General features: G+C 39.7%; 1 protein-coding gene across 1 annotated transcript in view; it reads left to right on the forward strand.

Annotated features, from left to right (window-relative positions):
* Positions 1–17,959, forward strand: part of epha10 (EPH receptor A10) — a 176,130-nt gene that overhangs the window by 136,609 nt on the left and 21,562 nt on the right. The window contains exons 6-8 of the mRNA XM_085262852.1: positions 7,216–7,340; positions 11,061–11,334; positions 13,261–13,369. Of these exons, the coding sequence (XP_085118978.1) occupies positions 7,216–7,340; positions 11,061–11,334; positions 13,261–13,369 (508 nt within the window). The remainder of the gene's footprint in view (positions 1–7,215; positions 7,341–11,060; positions 11,335–13,260; positions 13,370–17,959) is intronic.

The raw sequence follows: 17,959 nt of genomic DNA on the forward strand, positions 1-17,959 counted from the left end.
TGTTCTTGCCAATTGTATGTGATCCACAAGCACAATCCATGTGATTACTTGTCAGCTTATTTGCTGTTCTTTGACTCTGTTATCACTTAGTTTTCAGTTATTTCAAATAAACATTTGTGGTATTTAGAAGATTAAACCAATCAGAGTCCCTTTGAATTAAATACACAGCCTCCTAGGATGTGTCCAAAACATCTCACCTTGAACGCATCCTAGTCACATGCCCAAACCACCTCAGTCGGTTTCTTTTGATGTGGAGTAGTAGTACTTCTACTCTCAGCCCCTCCCAAATGGCTGAGCTTCTCATTCTGTCTTGAAGGCTGAGCCCAGATGCCCTTGAGGGGAATCTAATTTCTGCCACTTGTATCTGCAATCTCATTTCTTTGGTCACTACTCACAGCTCATAACCATAGGTGAGGGTAGGAATGTAGATCAACCTTGTAAACACGCCCAGCTCTTTCCTCACCACAGTAGACTGGTACAGCATCCCTGTTATGGTACGTGCTGCACCAATCTGTCTGTCAGTCTCCCGCTCCCCTCTCCTGCTTCCACTTGGGGCAGCAATTCGTTCTTGACCCCGAGTGGATACTCCGTCCTTTTCTAGCTGAGAACTATGGCCTCTGATTTGGAGATGTTAGTTCTCATCCCAACTGCTTCATACACCACCAAACCTGACACTCTCCATTCTCTACCCTAAAGCCATGGACTGCATGACAGATATGTGTCCATAATATTTATACGTAGAATTCTGTCACGCACGCTTGCATGTGGCAGGAAGAGCAAATAGTTGCTACCTTCCAGTCTGAATGTTAGTCAAACCAACATCAACAGGTGGAGTTTTCTAGATTCCCCAAGAGGATCACTGCTGCTCACACTGGGGCATGTAGTGTGGCTGTATCAGCTCTCCTTTCCATGTGTTGCATGTCCAGGACATTCACAAGCTCATGATGATCCAGCAACTTTCTAAGAACTTCCAGTGTTTAAAGTTCCCTGCTGAGAGTCTTTCTTATTTAAAATGACTGACAGAGAGCCACAACCTGATTTGATATGATAACAAAGTTGTATTAATTGTAGCCTGGTTACTATTTTGTCACAAAATATACCTACTATACTTGTACATGCATCACTTTTATAAAATTCACAGTGTCCCTTTTAGAGTCTACAGACCTATACTTGTGTTAGTGATTGGTATATGTACTGCAAGGCATTCATACAGGACCTTATCAGAAGCCATTTATCTTTGTGATGGGCACCTATGAGCATGTCTGCCGTGCGATTTCTGCTGCAAGATCAGGGACTGGAAATGTCTGGCGTGCACTTCTATTGCATAGCCATCACCTCTTCTATATTGCTTTTGAAAATCATCATGCAGTTGTATATGTTTTTATGTGAGTGTAGTTGTGTAAATGTGTGTCAAAAACACATTTCAAAGAGAAGTCTGCACCGATTTTTTCTTTTAAAACACAAAGCCAAATGCAGTCACTATTCCCTCCCATATGCTCGTGTGTGCTGAGTGTGTGTTGAAGTGGAGAATGGACAGTATTTTCACATCTACTTGCCTTCATAAATGGCTAAATCTTCTAAGCCTGTCAGTAGACACTGAAAAGAAAATCTTCTGAGGCTATAGTTTACTATATTGAGTACACAAAATGCTATCTTGTGCATAATAAATGTGCGCACACATTTTGATTCATTCGTTTTTCACGTTTTGATTAATTTATGCTCTTGTTCTGATTAATTTGTTCCCCTTTTTAATTAATTAGAGCTCATGTTTTGTTTAATCCTTGCAAATGATAAATGCACAGAGAACCAGCGCAACCAGCTTTTTGCCCAGGAGCCAGGTTGCAAGCCGCAGGGAGCAAGGATGAAAGTCCTCTGAAAATATGATGTGACGCTATGTTGGATTTGTCATGTTTTATATTTTTGGAGTCATGCTAAAATCAGCAGTAAAGTGTGTTACTCATTCCTCTACGTGATGCTGAAAGGCAAAAAGCAGCAATTAGTTTTTTCTTATTTCATATTATTACTCAGTGCTTAGTTTATAAATCAGGATGTCCTGGAACACACTGCTTTTCTTCTCAGTGGGTCAGTTGAGAGAAAAAGTCACTGAACTATTCAGGCCATCTAGATCAAGCACACCGGTAGTGCAGTACCATTTTTCTTTTTTTCACCTTTTCCAAAAAAGCTGGGGCTCTTTTTTTCCCTAATCTGATGAACCCATATTTTATTTACAACAGAAAACACGTCAGATGTTTCAACTGAGAAAATGTATCATTCTAAGAAAAATGTTTTCCGTTGGTGAAAGTCTAGACTAGTTTGTGGGAGCATATGTTGCTCTAAAACTTGTACACACCTTTCAGCACTGTCAGCACCTTTCCAGACATCCAAGCGGCCAGTGACACAGATACTAACAAATCCCATACTATCAAAGATGCCGGCTTTTGAACTGTGTGCCGATACCAAGGTGAATGTTATTCTTTAGTCCAGAAGATGCACAAATTTCAATTTAATTCACCACAGAACACTTTTGCCTCAGCATATTGTCAATGAGCTTTGGTCCAGAGTAGAAGGTGGTGTGTCTGGATCATATGTACATGTGGTGCCTTCTTTGCATGATTCAACCTGCATTTGTGTGATAGCAGGGTGAACTGTGTTCACAGACAATTATTTCTTGTTCCTGAGCCTCTGAACAGATTCATGTCCGTTTTTAATACATACTATGTACTGAAGATGATTACATTTCAAAGATCTTGACAATTCTACATTGCGGTACATTATTCTGAAATTATTCCACAACTTGTAGACACAGTTTGTTGCAAATTAGTGAATCTCTTCCCATCTTAACTTCTGAGAAACTCTGCCTGTCGCTTGTTACTGACCTGTTGCCAATTAACACATTTAATTGCAAAATTCGACTCCAGCTCTTTCTGTTTAGTACCACTGAATTTTTGAAGCCCACATCCCAACTTTTTTTGAGCCGTCTTGCTGCCATCAAAAATACTAAACAAGCAAAAATGTCTTGGTTTAAACCTTTGATATGTTTTCAGTCTTCTAATGTGAATATAATATGGGTTTGTGAGATTTCCAAACTCAGTACATTCTGTTTTACATTTTAGAGCGTCCTAACTTTTTTTGTATTTATGGTTGTTGTAAAAATATAACCTCAAAATGTGTAAATCTGCTGAAAGTAGAGATGAACCCTACTCTGTTCTCAAAGAAACATTTGGTAGATAGCGGGGCAGAAAAAAAGTAATAGTACAGTCTGCACAACCAATGTGCTAAAGCACTTCAAATACGGGCGAATTTGATGCTAGTTTGTCTGGCGAACAAGTTACAGCGCTTCTTTGCTGAGGTGGAAGCACCACTTTAACCTTTGTATTACTTTTGCATTGTAGTGCACACTTGTTTATTGTGTGTCAGATTGAGCTGTGATGTGATCCACGGTTTGGAGGAAGGGAATAGTCTTATGCATAATTCAGCATAGAAGGAAGGAAAGAATAGCAAACAATAGCCTCCAGAGCAGGCTGACACTGTGTTCTTGCTTTAGTATGTTAAGCTACCTTTCTTCTTGTATTTGAGTGTCAGAGGCTTTGAGAAAGTAGGGACTGTCTGTTCAAGCATTCACTCAAAATAGTTGAGCTCTAATAAGATTAGGATTACGTATTTTAGATTCCTATAAATTTTCCATCTATTTAGGGTGCATGTTTTTAACAGAGGAAATAAATAATAGAGAAAATAGGTGTGAGCCATCTGTATCAAAAATGAAGTAATAGTGTTCATTAGCTCAGCAGTTTTTAAACACATAAACATAGAAGGTAATTATTTTCTGTAATTTAAACACATTAAGCTTAATGATTTTTTTAATGGTAAAAATTTAATTTTGACCTAAATACCTTTTCAAGTGTTACTAACAGTTTTCGCTTTCTTCTTTCCTCCCAATACCTTTACTATTTCCATTTTTGTTTGTCTAGTCCTTTCATTTATCGTGGAGGTAATCCCTTTATTTTCTCCTAACTATACCATCTACATCCTTTATTCTATTTCCCACTTAATTAATGCCCATGCATATTCATTAATCACCGCAAATAATTTCTTTTGCTTATGTCTATTTACATTCGTGTGTCGTGTTCATTAACATCATAACAACTTTTAGAGCGCCTATGGCTTCCACGACTACTCTCCCCCTACTGTGTATGCATCTGTACAATGTGCCGTGTTCACATTATGCAGGAATATCCTTCAGAATACCTTGAGGACTCAAAGTAATGATGATATTTTCAAAAGATCTCTAACTGCTCTTAATATGTATGTCTATTTTTAAAACCTTTGCTCACTCTTAATACTTATTAGAATAAACTGATTACACATATGGCAGCAACTGAAGACATGGTCAAGGTGACCTGCTGAAGTTGAGCATCAGAATGAAGGTGATTTAAGGGACTGTTGTTGCAGGACTGAGCATTTTAGAAAATGCTGATCTGCTGGGTTTTTTCCATAAAACCATCTCTAGAGTTTATGGAGAGTAGCCCGAAAAAGAGAAAATATCCAATAAGTGCCCATTATCTGGGTGAAAATGCCTTGTTGATGTCAGAGGTCGGAGGAGAATGACCAGGGTTCTTTACATTACATCCAGGATATACAGAAGAGTATCTTTAAACCCATGTCTGAACACATCAAACCTTAAAGCAGCAGAAGAGAGAAGAACAAGAAGAAGCTGAGGCTAGGCCAGGAGAAAACACCATGTCACAAAGATCAAATCATTTCCAGCTTGCTTCCCGAAAATGACAATGAGTTCCCGATACTTAAATAGCCTCCACAGTCATCAAATTTCCAGTAGAGCTTTCTGGGATGTGTTGGAAAAGGAGAGTCGGCTGACAAATTTGCATCAAATCTATGTGATGCTGTCATGTCACCAGAGACCAAAATCTCTGAAGAGTGTTTTCAGCATTTTGTTTAATCCAAACTATGGTTTGAAGAATTAAGGCAGTACTCAAGGCAAAAGATCCTCCTATCATGTTCTAGCAAGGTTTAACTAATACAGTGTTCAGTGAGTATTAATGTCTTGGTGATACTACTATTACTGCTACTGCCTGTCACACCTCCCAGGGTATGGGCCGCCAAAGGTAGATCTCCAGAGATTTCTGTCCTGGGCCGTTCTTAGGTGGGTCCAGGTGTAGCCCATCATTTTTGCTTCTGCCTCGAGGTGTCCTCTCCAGGAGTTTCTTGGGTGGCCTCTCTTTCGCTTGCCTTGGGGGATCCACCTGAGAGCTCGCCTGGTGATGTTGGTTGGCGATGTGCGTAAAGCGTGCCCTACCCAGCACCATCTTCTCTTCCTGATTTCTTCCTCTACTGGGAGTTGACAAGTTATTTCCCATAGTTTGATGTTACTGATTGTGTCTGCCCAGCGAATGTGGAGAATCCTTCTGAGACGGCTGTTGAGGAATGTCTGGATTTATTTGGTGTGTTGGTGATAACTAGTGTTAATATCACTGAATCCAAGTAAATGATTCTTTTGTATTAAAAAGAAAAAAAAATCTATTTTTGAATCCTTTTTTCACACTAATAGTCTCCATATGGCCCGGATTTCCCTCTTTCAGCTTGATTGGGCAAAAATAAAACGCATCTATGATTGCAGTGGCCATTGGCAAACTTGACATCAGCCTATACACACATATGGATATACATCCTTACTTCCAACATGAAACAAAAAGTCACATAGTTATCACGAAGAATGCATTATACCTGTGTTAGCAGCGACATAAAAAAATGACAGATGGAGGTGGACACTGAGAGAGAGCAATGCTGACAGATTGCCTTTGATCTGCTGCCTAAAATGACTATTATCCTGCTGTTTGAGAGGAGGTCGTGCATGTGTATATGTGTGCAGTATTTCATGTGTTCACGTGTGAGTGACAGACAGAAAATATTCATTAGTGTAGCCTTTTTCGAGGAGCAATGAGACAAACTGATGGCTAAAGGTCAAGGAGGAGATAAGGAAGAAATGGACCTGGAAAGAACTGAATCGGTAACTATTGTCGGAATGAATTAAGGTTAAAAAAAAGAGCAAGCACTACAAAAGGGAAGTAAAATAAACCACAGAAAATATGGAACTTAATTGGATATTTTTGAATGCTATTAAAGGTATTGATGTGCATTTAAGTAAATGAAATCTAGAAATCCCCCTCGTAAACTTCTCTGCCACTTCCTTCACCCTGTCGCCCAGCCTTAATGGCACCACTCCTTCCTAACATAAAGGCCTTTTAAGCTAAATACACCGCATAATTTTTCTTAGTATTTTTGACTGGCAACCCTTTTTGCAACTTCATTACACATGGTATAATTAGCCGTATAATTAGCACTTAAGCAAGAGTGGGTGGTGTTTGCTGATTATCATACTATGCGCAGCCTGTCATTTGTTGACACAGAATCAAAGAACTAGTTTTTCATCAGTAATGAGAGTGTTTGCTTTGTGAGCAACTGTCATTATGCACTGCATCTAAATTTGGATGAGCTTTGAACAGAATCATTCCTCATGTATTGCACTGGCGTGATCAATAAGAGCCAAATTATGTGTCAGGCTAAATTCCAGTGCAGTTTTCTGGATTCAGTCTGAAAACACTGAAGTGAGGTCAGTTTAATTAAGAGACCTGGAGAAGAAATAGAAAGTTAAGATTAAGAGTGCCTCTGTCTGTTTGTCTTGTGTCAATAAAGACTTGTCACTCAGCCCATATTGGTATTGATATATTGTCAATCCCGATGTACAGGATCTGGGAGCTGTTCATTCACACACACACACACACACACACACACACACACACACACACACACACACACACACACACACACACACACACACACACACACACACACACACACACACACGGAAAGAGGGAGACAGCCTTCGTCTACTCATGGGCAGCTACCTGCTTTGACATGTTTTAGCTTCAGTATTTAATCTCTTACCTCTCATACTTTATACCTGACTTTCCTATGAGCCCTCTCATGCAGACATTTTCCCTCTCTTCCTTTTGATCTGGAAATCCACTCAGGTGTACTATATATAAGTGCCTGCTTCTTCTCTCTAAGAGAGTTGATGGTACTCCTTCTTTAACCTTTGCTCATTGAGTCAAGGTAGACATCATAGTTGTAGCCACTGTATTTTCACCATACCTAAACTCAGCTTTCTCCTCTCTTTTCTCGCCTCCTTTCCCTCTGTAGCACCATCTCTTATCAGCGAACTGCGAGCAGAGAAGATCGAACAGAAGAGCATAACCTTGGTGTGGAGAGAGCCCTCTCATCCCAACAGCAGCCGGACTGGATATGAAGTCAAATACTATGAAAAGGTATATGTGCTGTTACTTCATCATAAATATCAGCTGAATTCAGTCTTATTTGTAGAGGAGGGGGGGAAAAAACACAAGTTTTACTGAAGAAAGTGGAAAAACTCCAGCAGAATCATGCTCTGGGAGGTTGGCCATCTACTTTCACCATGTGGGATGAAGGAAAAGCAAACATGAAAGACGTGCACAGAGGACACGGCAAGCAATATAATAATAAATGCCCTGCAGGTTTGTTGGGACAGTAACTGCAGATCAGGAACATGCAGCTCCAGAGCCTGAGACAGATTACTATTAGATATGCACAGATCGGTGCAAAGAGAGAGAGGAAAGACTTAAAGGTACCAACTATAGTGGAAAGAACTCACAAAATGAATGACATGCATCATATGGAGTCCCTCAGAAGTACGTTGTTTTCTGGTGACTTTCTGATGCCCAACCAAATTTTCTAAACCCACTCCTCACTGCAGTAAAGCTGCGGTAAACTTTAATTTCTCTCGTGTTTGCTTGATATAAATAGCATTCAGCAACTCACTGGAGGAAAAGTTCAGCACTCTGGAGGTTCTTTCTTTGCCATTAGAATGAAGTGAGATATGTTCGTGGCTGATATTAAAGATCAAATTTACTTCTATAACAGGTTTATCAATATTAATAGCAAGAACAAGCAGTACAGAACCTGCTGTACAGAACAGAGTGCAGATAAACAGGGAGGCCGTGCCACTATAATAGATGTGTACCACACAGCTCTAACAGGCTTATGTTTCATGTTCATGTCTTATATTTTTTTATTAGTTTTTATTATTATTTCATGTTTGACTTTTTGTTTTTTAAACTAGTTTAGTTTCAGTTTTCAGAGATTTTCTTGTTTCAGCTGTTTGAGCTGGAGGTATATATGAAAAATCAGTACAGGTATTACAATAATAATCACCTCCATCAATGCCTCATCAGGCAAGTTGTAATAAAATTTACACCAAACCAACAAATATCAAAACTCTATATTTTTGTTTTGTTTTAAGATTTTTCCAAGTTCTGAAATCATTTCACTTGTGCTTTTTTTAATCTAGATTTTATTTGTATTTTCGTTACTAATTTTCTTTTTCACATGTACTATAATAGTACCATTGTATTGATGAAAGGACATTAAAGAGCTACTCTGAGAGGTCAAAATTATTCCCACAAAAGCCGAGATTGCTACATTTTAACACTCCCTACAGAATCACAGAAGGCCATATGTTCAAATGCAACCATTTATTGTTTCCAGAATTTTTTCAGAGTCATTCATAGCCCAGTTAATGTATAAATGAATATCTTTATTAATTTTTTTTTCTTTCATGAACACACGCTGTAATTTCATCTGCCGTGTCACGCTCATTTGCATAGCATAGCAGATTGCGACTAGTCTTTACAGTAAATCTGTCGTGGACATAAAATGACAGCTGTCACACTCACACTTGTCTATTTTCACACACTGTGTTTTCTGGCAATGCCAGGTCTTTGTGTTTGGCTGTGGCAAGCTCTCACCAGTTTTCACATTTTCTTCTCTTCCCTATGCTTCATCATATTTATTAAAGCTCCGCTCCTTGCTGCTCTACTCCCAGATCTTTATATGAAAAAAGAGAGACGGGAACAAATCTAGAAGAGAGGTGGGTGGGGAAAGATGCGGGGTAAAGAAGAGGTAACAAGAGGAATATTGTGGTGTACTTTGAAGGGATAAAAAGCTTTTGTGGTAACAGATAGAAAGAGAGGGGTGAAGAGGGTATTTGAGACAGAGGAAGATGGGGAAATGACTTGTTGGAAATATGCTTGTAAGACAGCGATAGAAAGAAATGAAAAAGCGCTTAGTGGGACTGCGTGTAGGGGAAGAAAAGCAGAATGTGGGAAACAGATGAGTAAAGAGAATTTAAGTGATAGAAGGAGTATAACTGACAGTAAGACAGGAAAATTGTTAAACAGCCATGAAATGAAAAGGTAATGCAGAAACCCGATTAAAGTTTAAGAAAGAAAAGCTTTGTTTAGTCAGCATGTTGCCTCTTTCTTTCTTTGTCTCTTTTACCACAGTGCACAGTCATCGTCTGAGCTCACATGGTGTTTAATGATATTTTAAAATCACTTGTTTAATTTAATGATTTGTTAAACATTTTAAAAATTGAACTATTTAAACTTGTAATTTGAATAATAATTAGAAAACATTATTGACAATAAGAACGATTAACACTGTTAATGACTAATGATGATTAATTCGGTGTATTCATTACTTGACTTTGGAAAGTGTCAGCTCAGAGTGCTGTTGTTGTTGCGCGCTTCAGATCTACATAGACTCCCAAAATTTTCCTCTTCAGTTCTCTCCTGTCAGCTCTTGTCACATAGCTTAGCTCACTCTGCAGGGTACGCTCATTATGCAGCAGCAACCGTTCTGTTTCTCAGTTAATCTCTTTTTATTTCAGTGTGTGTGTGTGTGTGTGTCATTCATCTAACTTTTCTGCTGTCTTTATTTCCTCCTCTGTGTTCACAAATGAACAAAACATAGAGATGTAGCAGCTCTCTATGTGGGCACGGTGGCTGCTTTATTCACATCATAATGCCACAATAATACCATAACATACGGATGCTTTGGGGGATTTTTTTTTTTCCCCCATCACGCTCAGATAGGCTTTGTAGCATGCTAACATTTGCTACTGAGCTAGGCTAAAGCTGATGATGATGTGATATGTTTTATTGCTACTTTTTTTCAAAAAGCTCCATATAAAAATCTGACCTGCCGACCAAGATTAAGCTTAATAAGAAGCTTTTGGGAAGTCTAAGGAGCTTGGAAAGAAAAGCATCTGGACTTCTTTAAGTTGCTTGAAGACGTTTCACCTCTCATCCAAGAAGCTTCTTCAGTTCTAAGGTCAAATCATGGAGAGGCCCAGATTTAAGCCCTATAGGAGTGTCCCCCAAAGAGGCACAATGGACCTCCTATGGAACTGAACTGAAGAAGCTTCTCGGATGAGAGGTGAAACGTCTTCAAGCAACTTAAAGAAATCCAAGCTCCTTAGACTACAATGACCTTCACACACACGCTTTTGGGAAAAATTCCATTTTCATAAAAACCATCAGATCAACTTCATGCAGATGCTGCACAAAGTCAAGGAGTCGCCAAAAGCTTTAAAATTCATTGTTTGGGAACCAGAATCCGTGTCAATCATGGCAGACTTCTTATACTTGCTGTTTTAAATGGAGATGTTTTGCAAATAACATGCAAAACCAAGTATATTACAAAGCAAGTGTTGCAATTATTTGAATGTGTTACTCACTCAGCCCATTTTTCTGCATTGTAGAAGGTGTCACTCATTCTCATCAACAGATGAGCACCATATTTGTTTTTCTAAAAACTTTACACGGAGTCGCACTGTTACTGCCTTCTGGAATTTTTATAATTTATTCCCAAAGCAATGAGTAATGCTCCCTTATTAAAAGCAAGTTAAAAACTCCTAACTCGACGTGCCAAACTGTCTGACTCTTTGAAACACTGTCTCAATAAATGAAACATTACCGAAGCCTCTGATTTTGTTACAAAGTTGTCTTGCACATCTCCCAGAATTACAAACTGTGCCTCGGAAACGAATGATCCCTCTCACAAATGAATTCCTCCTACACGTCTAACTCCTCCACCTCTTCCTCTCCTGTTTCTCTCTTTTGTTGTTTTTTTTCCCTCCCTCTTTCTCACTTCTCTTTCGATCTCTGCAGGAACAAAAGGATCAGAGTTATTCTACTGTGAAGACTGCCGCCACACGGATCAGTGTCAACAACCTTAAGCCCGGCACCACATATGTCTTCCTCATCCGCCCCTTCTCAACACCAGCTCCTTCCTCAGCCTTGTCTTCTTCCCCGCTCTCATCTTCCTCCTCTACGTCCTCTTCCTCTTCTACATCATCCTCCTCTTCATCCTCATCCTCGTCCCCGCCGCCCATTGATTACGGGGCGTACAGCACTCCCCTGGAGCTGCAGACACTTGGCGAGTGTGAGTAGCAGTTTTATTCCTCCTCCCCCTTCCCCTCCTTGATTTCTCTCCTTTCTCCCCACTCCCTTCTCTTAGACCAGGCAGATTGGGTAGGCGTTCGGTGCAGGCACCTGGCCAGCCCACACAATGAGGCGTGCTGCTAGTGAGACAGATATGGGATGTGACTGTGTCTAAGATTATGTGTGAAGATTCAAGATATTAGCAGTAAGCCGTGAAATGTTTCTTCTTTGCGCCTGTTGATATAGTGTCCCTTATGCCACCTCAGGGTTTGGCTGGTATCCTTCTTGTTTCTTGCCTTGTACTTTTCACAAATATATTTTTTTCAACCATTGTATTTCTCCAGGAAGAGGAATGTTGAGAATTTATAGTATTATAGCGGTGTTGCTTCGCACCAGAGGGGTGCATTACTTTTGCAGAAACTTTTATAATGTGTGATCGAAACGTTTTGTGATTCCTTGATACAAATTTAGGCCCTACCTCCAGCACTCTCTGTGCTCCTGATCTGACCACTTGCAATTGTGACTTTATCATGGACCTCAAAATCGCATCTAGCTGAAAAATGAATCTCCGTATCAGAATGACTGACCATTGTCCAAGCTCTAATACAGCGAATTAGATCAGGAGTTCAGTCGGCACCATTAGGTGTCTAAAGCCTTGATTATACTCCGTTGTGGACACGGACAGCTGGAGACTCGATGACCGGGAAGCCATAATATCAATTCTCTGCTGACAAGTCTGCGCGGTCACAAAAAAACAGCCAAGTGCACAGACATCTGCACCGACCTTCGCGCTTCCCGTGTTATGACGACATTTTGTCACTCAGACCGAGCAGACCCGAGTGGACTCGTGGACGTGGAAAATATAACTGAGGCTTAAGGCAGAAAAATTGACACGAGTGATGTGAACTGTGCACATGCCATCATGCACCCTCTCACAGCGTTAAAACAGCTTCTGTCTTAGCCTCATACAAGTTTCTCCTCTTAAAAGAGTTTTGACACAGTAGACACAGTAGAATAGATTCAAATGTGTGAGTGGCTAAAAGCGGTGCTGACGTGCACGAAGACACTTCTTAAAGGTTTTGGCTGGCTGTCCAATTCAAGAAGTTTGTTTTTGTTATTCGTGGGTTCATAAAATCGCCCCACATACTGCATCACCAACTAACAAATCATACAGCTTATTACATTTATCTGTCAATTAACTTTGTGTGGGAGATGGTGAATATTAATCAACACTGACATTTAAGCCTAAACAGCTTGGAATTGTGCTTCCCACTCAGTTAAGAACTGACCAAATCATGCATTACATGCACGAAGGTAAAGTAACAATGAAAACAAAGGAAAGAAACTGTAGGAAAACACATCTCAACATGTCGTCCTGTCAACCTTAAACCTGCAATAAAAGCTTGAAAATTACTGCATTGTTTGTGGCTGGATGTTTGACTCTAACTGTGCTTTAAGGTGTAGTTTAAACTAAAATGCAGTTTGGATAAGTAACATGTTCATGAGAGGAACCAGGTGTAGGTAGTGTAAGAAAACAGGATGTAGCAGGCGCCCACTGCAACACAGACGAGTTCAGCGAGCTCTAAACATTTGAAACTAACATGGATGAGAAATATTTAAAATATGAAAATGTGCATAATTGTATGTCAGCTGATACACTAGAGTATAAAACAGCATCTAGAACAACTACTCAGTGACTGTAAAGATGAGGCTGTTCTGTTGATGTTAGTGCTTCTTGTTTACTAAAGCAAAAAAGATTTCTTCATAATTTGTCCTCAGCTCGTGTTCTTCTTCAGCTGAATGTCAGCAAGATCATGTGCACAAATGTCCCTGTGATTCTTTCCTAGGCTCATAACTGCTACTTATGTTGTTCGGTTAAGGTGTGTGTGTGTTTATATGTGTAATAACTACGTTTTGTTATTTGCAGTGGCACTGGCGTCCAGTGAACAGAATCCGGTGGTGATCATTGTTGTCGTGTCTGTGGCTGCCCTCATTATGCTGCTCTCCATGGGAGCTGGACTGCTCATCTGGAGGAGGTAGATATGAATATACTGATGTAAACATGCACACAGTAGATTAAGTCCCTAGCCACTCCCTATGGTTCGTGAAGGCCTTCCCAGATTTTAGTATCTTTTTACACACTTCGTACGCATCATAGACTCGGCTGCATATTAAGTTAACCATCACATGCAGCTCCATCTTAATCCAGATTATAGTAATCTGTCTGTAAGAGAGGATCCTGTAAAAGGACCATACATTAACAGTGATTCTGCGTTGTGCAGCCACGCTCACCATCATTTAATATGCAACATAAAGACATCAGCTTGATAATGGCGCTGTCCGCACCCGGGGGAAAATGTTGGCAGGGTCAAAACCTTCTTTGATCATTTTTTTGGCTCGAAGTTCATAGTTCTTTGCTCTCTAATTAGTTTCCACATAGAGAAATGGAGCTGTTTAAAACAGCTGAGATGAAAGGTTTAGGTAGTGTCACTTGTATAACGGCAGACACATGGTTTGCAAAGTGATTTCGCTCTACCTCTTGGGTTTACACTGAATCAAAGGGTCTTTTTTTAACGTTGTTTTATAATGAGAGTGGAACGTTCAGCTTTATTACTCTACCTTTTTCAGTAAGGATAAAAAACTGTTAAACTGAACTAACGTTTAACCTTAAACCAAAATGACTCACAGCTAATGCAAATTACTCTTCACACTTCAGGGAAATCTTTTTCTGCATATTGCTCAGTTTAATTAAATTCAATTTTTGTTTCAAATTATTATAGTTATTATTGTTACTTATTTATTTATTATATTCTGTTTTCTTTTAGTACAGCTGGGCTTAAAGTGGCAGTCTGGTACAATTAGGTTCAGTTTGGGTCATTTTTAATGACGCAATTTAGGTAAGATAATTGTTATGATGGAATGTTTTTAAAAAATTGTAAAGTGGGGCATTGTGAGCATAGGTGTTTAAGTAATTAATTGGACTTTTAGTCCTCAGGTGATTAGTAGATGTTGCTGCACATTTCCCTGCAATGACTACATTGGTGCCACAGGCTCATGCATTGCAATATATTACTAAAGACAATGTAGGCAATCATAATAACTGACGAATACATATTAACATAACTTGCCAGACTTGAGTGTCTTGACTGTTAAACATTAAATGATTTTATGATATGGAAGCTGAATATCTTGTCGTGTAGTTACATGTTTTATTCAGCTGAGCAGACAAAGGGAGTGAGTGGATTTCTGCTTGTTCCAAACATTTTGCTCTTTGACTCATGCCCAACTCTGAATTCTACCATCTCACCTCAAATACGCCTACACAGTAACACACAGACTCGCAACTCTTACTGTACTCTCAATCATATATGCAGCACATGAGTAGAGGGCAAATATCTATTCCCACACAGTACACATGCACGCATATGTTTTTTTCTTCTTCCATTTGGCTGCAATTCAACTGTTCAGTCTGTCCAGTGAGATTTTCCAACACATTGTGCAAAGATTTGTCTGTATAGCTTTTGTTCATCCTCTTTTCTTTCTCCGTACACACACACATACACACACACACACACACACACACACACACACACACACACACACACGGATACACTGATCTTCACTGAAGCTGCACTCTCAACCATACAAAGTAAAGTGGGCTTTTTCCACAGCTACACTCTCTGTATGTGTGTATAAAGAGGGGCTGTGTTATAGACACCACGACCAATTCAAGATCCAGACAAACGGGGCAATGATGGATTCAGCTGGGCGAAAAACTGGGTCCTGTTCATTCACAGCAGCGTCATACACATTGGTGGATATCAGTCAAACATTTTTAAAGGAAAATATAGGAATGGATGTACAAACATTCGCAGACATAGTCAAGTGAAGACAACAGCACTGTAGTAGGAAAAGCATAAAATTCAACAAGGTGCTTATTCTCAGTAGACACATACTCTGACACACACACAGCACAAGTATTTAAATAAATTCTTGCTTTGAGGAAGGCAGCATCATGCCCTTGTGCACAGCATCACAGTGAATAATAATGGTTATCTTACTCTTTTATTTCCATCACTGCATTCATTGCAAGTGGTCTCCATTGTTCATCGCTGCTGGACCATTAACTAGCTCTTCATGTTTTGCATAGAGACAAAGGGAGAATGGTGTGATGCCTCAATTACCATGTTCGTGTTCGCAAAGACAGCCAGCTTACAGCTATGGCTGGAGGGTCTCAGTTACATCGATCTGCCTGTTCACACAGACACATGCAAATGAGTTCCACTGCACACACATAAAGGCATGGATGGACACTGGCAGCGAAATGCATTTATGGCACATCACATTTATGGATGTGCCCTTGATGCTATGCACGGTCCTCAAACCTACTTCATTTTTCACTTTTAATATAGAGTGCGTTAGTTGTGCCTCTGTAATGGACATGGGGTTTGTCTCTCCCTCCTCTTAACCCCTTCTGTTCCTGCAGCTCTTAGAGTCCAAAAAAAAGGAAATTATTCCATTTTATTTATAAAGCGTCATATCAGGCCAAGTAAGGTAAAGACGCTACAATAATACAGAGAGAAAGCCAACTATTTGACAACCCCTTATGAGCAAGCATTTGGCAACAGTGGGAAGGGGAAACTCCCTTTTAACAGAGAGAAACCTCCAGCAGAACTTGGTGCAGCAAAGGTTTGAGGTGAGGGGATGGCGACAGGACCAGTGATTTTATTTTCTGTGAGTTGGTTTGAATTACCATATGTGGGTACACCACTACAACAGATCGTGCCATATTTTACCGCATAATTGGTGTATTTAACTTTCTGCATCGACTATTCTCTTAGTCTTTAGATCTCTTGTGTTGGACAACCTATAGCAGTCTACTGATTAAGTTTAATAGTCAAAGTTACTATTAAAACAACGAATATTTTAGCATTTCTGTACCAGAAGCCCTAGAATTGCTTCCCATTATCTTGCAATTTACGTATGCAAGAAAATTGCTTTAAGGCTCAATCAAATCTCAAAATAGTTGCTGATTGCTTTTATGGTAATACATTTACTGATGAACTGAGAAACTCTTGCAGCTCAGTCTCACCATTATAAAGATGTTATTTAAGCACAGGTTCATCATCAGTCATAGTCACTTACAGTGACATACAAATTATTATGAACTCTTATTAACATAAAGTGGTAATAAAAAAAGATGAAAAGTGGAGGGGGCGTGATGAGATAAGAGAGGGTATTTTGTATTTTCTTCACTTTGAAACCTCACCTTGATGCTCTATCCTATCATTTACACACATACACACAGAATCCAGTGGTGCCTGACAGAGTTTGATAGAGCCAGAGTTCCAGGGCATTGCCCAAACATTCTCCAGGAAGCCCAGGCTTGACTGGTCAGTGCAAGGATTGTTTACCCTTCACCAGCCACACCAGCATGCGTTTCTGTGTCTTCTGATTGAATGTGTGCGTGTGTGTGTGTGCGTGTGTGTGTTTTGGTGTCTGGTGAGTGAGTTACAAGTTATCAAGAACAGAGGATGGAGAGGAGTTCAAGAAGAAAGAAAGAAAGAAGCAGGAAATTAAAGATGAGGGTCATTTCATAGGGCTGATGACACTTGGTGACACAGTAAAGAAAAAAAGTAGGATTCAAAGGGGAAGAGATGGGGAAGCTAAGAAAAAAGGTCTCAAACACAGCAGTGTATAGGTGCATGCATATGTTGAACAGATCAGTGCTTTTATGTCTGGAAGTTACTTATGCATAAAGCCATTTTGTCAGTCTTGCTGTTTATTATTCACCAGATAGTGTTTAAATTAACACCTTTGTAAGTAATAACTTACAAATGAAGCTGAAACTATATTTGTCTTTATCTTTGTGTGAGAGTAGGTTTTAGAGTAACACTATTTATCTGCCCCAAGGGAGAGATACTTATGTGGTAGCAGGGCTCATCCGAGTAAAGCAAAACTGAGCAGTGGAATAAAGTGAATCTCATTATACTAATGGATAAAAGTTAAAGTGTTCTCTCTTTTTTTTTTTTAAATTACCTAATTTTACGTGCATTTTGCCCTACATATTGTAAATCTCCTCCGGCCTAATACCTCAGCTAGGATTCTATTCATGCTCTCTCACCTATTATTCTGCACCTGCATTATTCTAGGATATGTAGGCACGGAGTTGAAAGAGCTGACATGGAAGCAGCATAATTTACATGACATCCATCTTCTATTTTGTTTTAAAGTTCTCACCCTAAAGTGTGAGTGACTGTACCTAAAAATGTACAGCTGCATAAAAGTGCATGTTATTACTAATTTTATAATTATGATCGATTTTTGAAGTTGCCATAGAAATTGATTAAATTAAGCAAAAGCACACACAAAACCTATCAAACTATTCTGACATCCTCGACCAGCCAGCTGAGGCCTTTCTGTGTGGAGTTTGCATTTTCTTCCTCTGGGCAGCAACTTCCTCCCACAGTCCAAACGCACACACACCAGGTCAACTGGTGATTCTAAATTGGCTGTAAGTGTGAATGTGAGCGTGGACGGCTGTCTGATGGGAGCCCTGCGTTCCCCGAATAACTCGGATTTTTTGTGTGTAACACCCCCTCAACTCCCACTCGGAAAGTTGAAGC

The sequence above is a fragment of the Mchenga conophoros genome, linkage group LG22 (assembly GCF_057382185.1).
Source record: "Mchenga conophoros isolate Kocher_MC1m ecotype Shallow Benthic linkage group LG22, M_conophoros_male_GT1.1, whole genome shotgun sequence".
Classification (NCBI taxonomy): domain Eukaryota; kingdom Metazoa; phylum Chordata; class Actinopteri; order Cichliformes; family Cichlidae; genus Mchenga; species Mchenga conophoros.